Source organism: Hipposideros armiger, unplaced genomic scaffold (genome assembly GCF_001890085.2).
Source record: "Hipposideros armiger isolate ML-2016 unplaced genomic scaffold, ASM189008v1 scaffold_24, whole genome shotgun sequence".
Classification (NCBI taxonomy): Eukaryota; Metazoa; Chordata; class Mammalia; order Chiroptera; family Hipposideridae; genus Hipposideros; species Hipposideros armiger.
In genome coordinates this window covers 3,818,049-3,818,897 of record NW_017731374.1, presented here as the reverse complement: position 1 = coordinate 3,818,897, position 849 = coordinate 3,818,049, and the positions used below count along the sequence as shown (strand labels likewise).

Sequence of the window (849 nt, the reverse complement as noted above, 5' to 3'; positions counted from 1 at the left end):
TACTTAATCTCTCTGGTGTCAATTTCATCATCTACAAAATGGGATAAAGATAATGATAATACCTACTCATAGGATTAACTTGAGAATTAAATGAGTTCATATGAGTAGGGCACTTAGGACAGTGACTGGAATCTAATAAGTAAACATTTGCTGAATAAATAAATGCAAAATTTTAAAATCAGTTTTAGGGCAATGTCAACCTTGAGTTTGAACAGCCATACTATGGTTACATGATAATATCTATTAATCAGGAGTAAAAGACATACCCTATGTAAAGGACCTAGAACAGTGCTTGGCACAAAATAGATACCCAATAATATTAATTATGTTATATTCTTACTAGTATCTGAGTCTATTTTAGACTTTGTCTAGAATTTCTTGAACTGTTAGTTGTTTTTAGAATTAAAATGAATTCAATAACATTACCCACAATGAAGGTAATTAATATCAACAACACTTAAAGCAACTTTAGTCTTGACTAATCTTTAATGTGAATAACAAAGGATTGATCCGGTTATCACTGTTACGTGTATGTTGGTGTTTTTGCATGGCAATGCCATCCACCTGACGTTTGCATCAGTTTGGGTACAGCACGTGGCGGTCTACTGAGCCTTATAACAGCTTCTGAAATCCATGAATAGTCCACCAACTGTATTGTATGCTCTTTAAGTCACTCACTTTCGCTTTTCTATTGCAGGTGTCTGGAAGGTTATATGATGGATACAGATATAGATACATTCACGTGTCAGGAAGATGGTCGTTGGTTCCCTCAGAGAATTTCCTGCAGTCCTAAAAAATGTACTCTGCCAGCAAACATGACACATATACTTGTTCATGGGGATGATTTCA

The 849-nt window shown here is 34.7% G+C and overlaps 1 protein-coding gene across 1 annotated transcript in view; it reads left to right on the top strand.

Annotated features, from left to right (window-relative positions):
* Nucleotides 1–849, top strand: part of SVEP1 (sushi, von Willebrand factor type A, EGF and pentraxin domain containing 1) — a 177,261-nt gene that overhangs the window by 143,856 nt on the left and 32,556 nt on the right. The window contains 1 exon segment of the mRNA XM_019635789.1: nt 698–848. Coding sequence (XP_019491334.1) covers nt 698–848 — 151 coding nt within the window.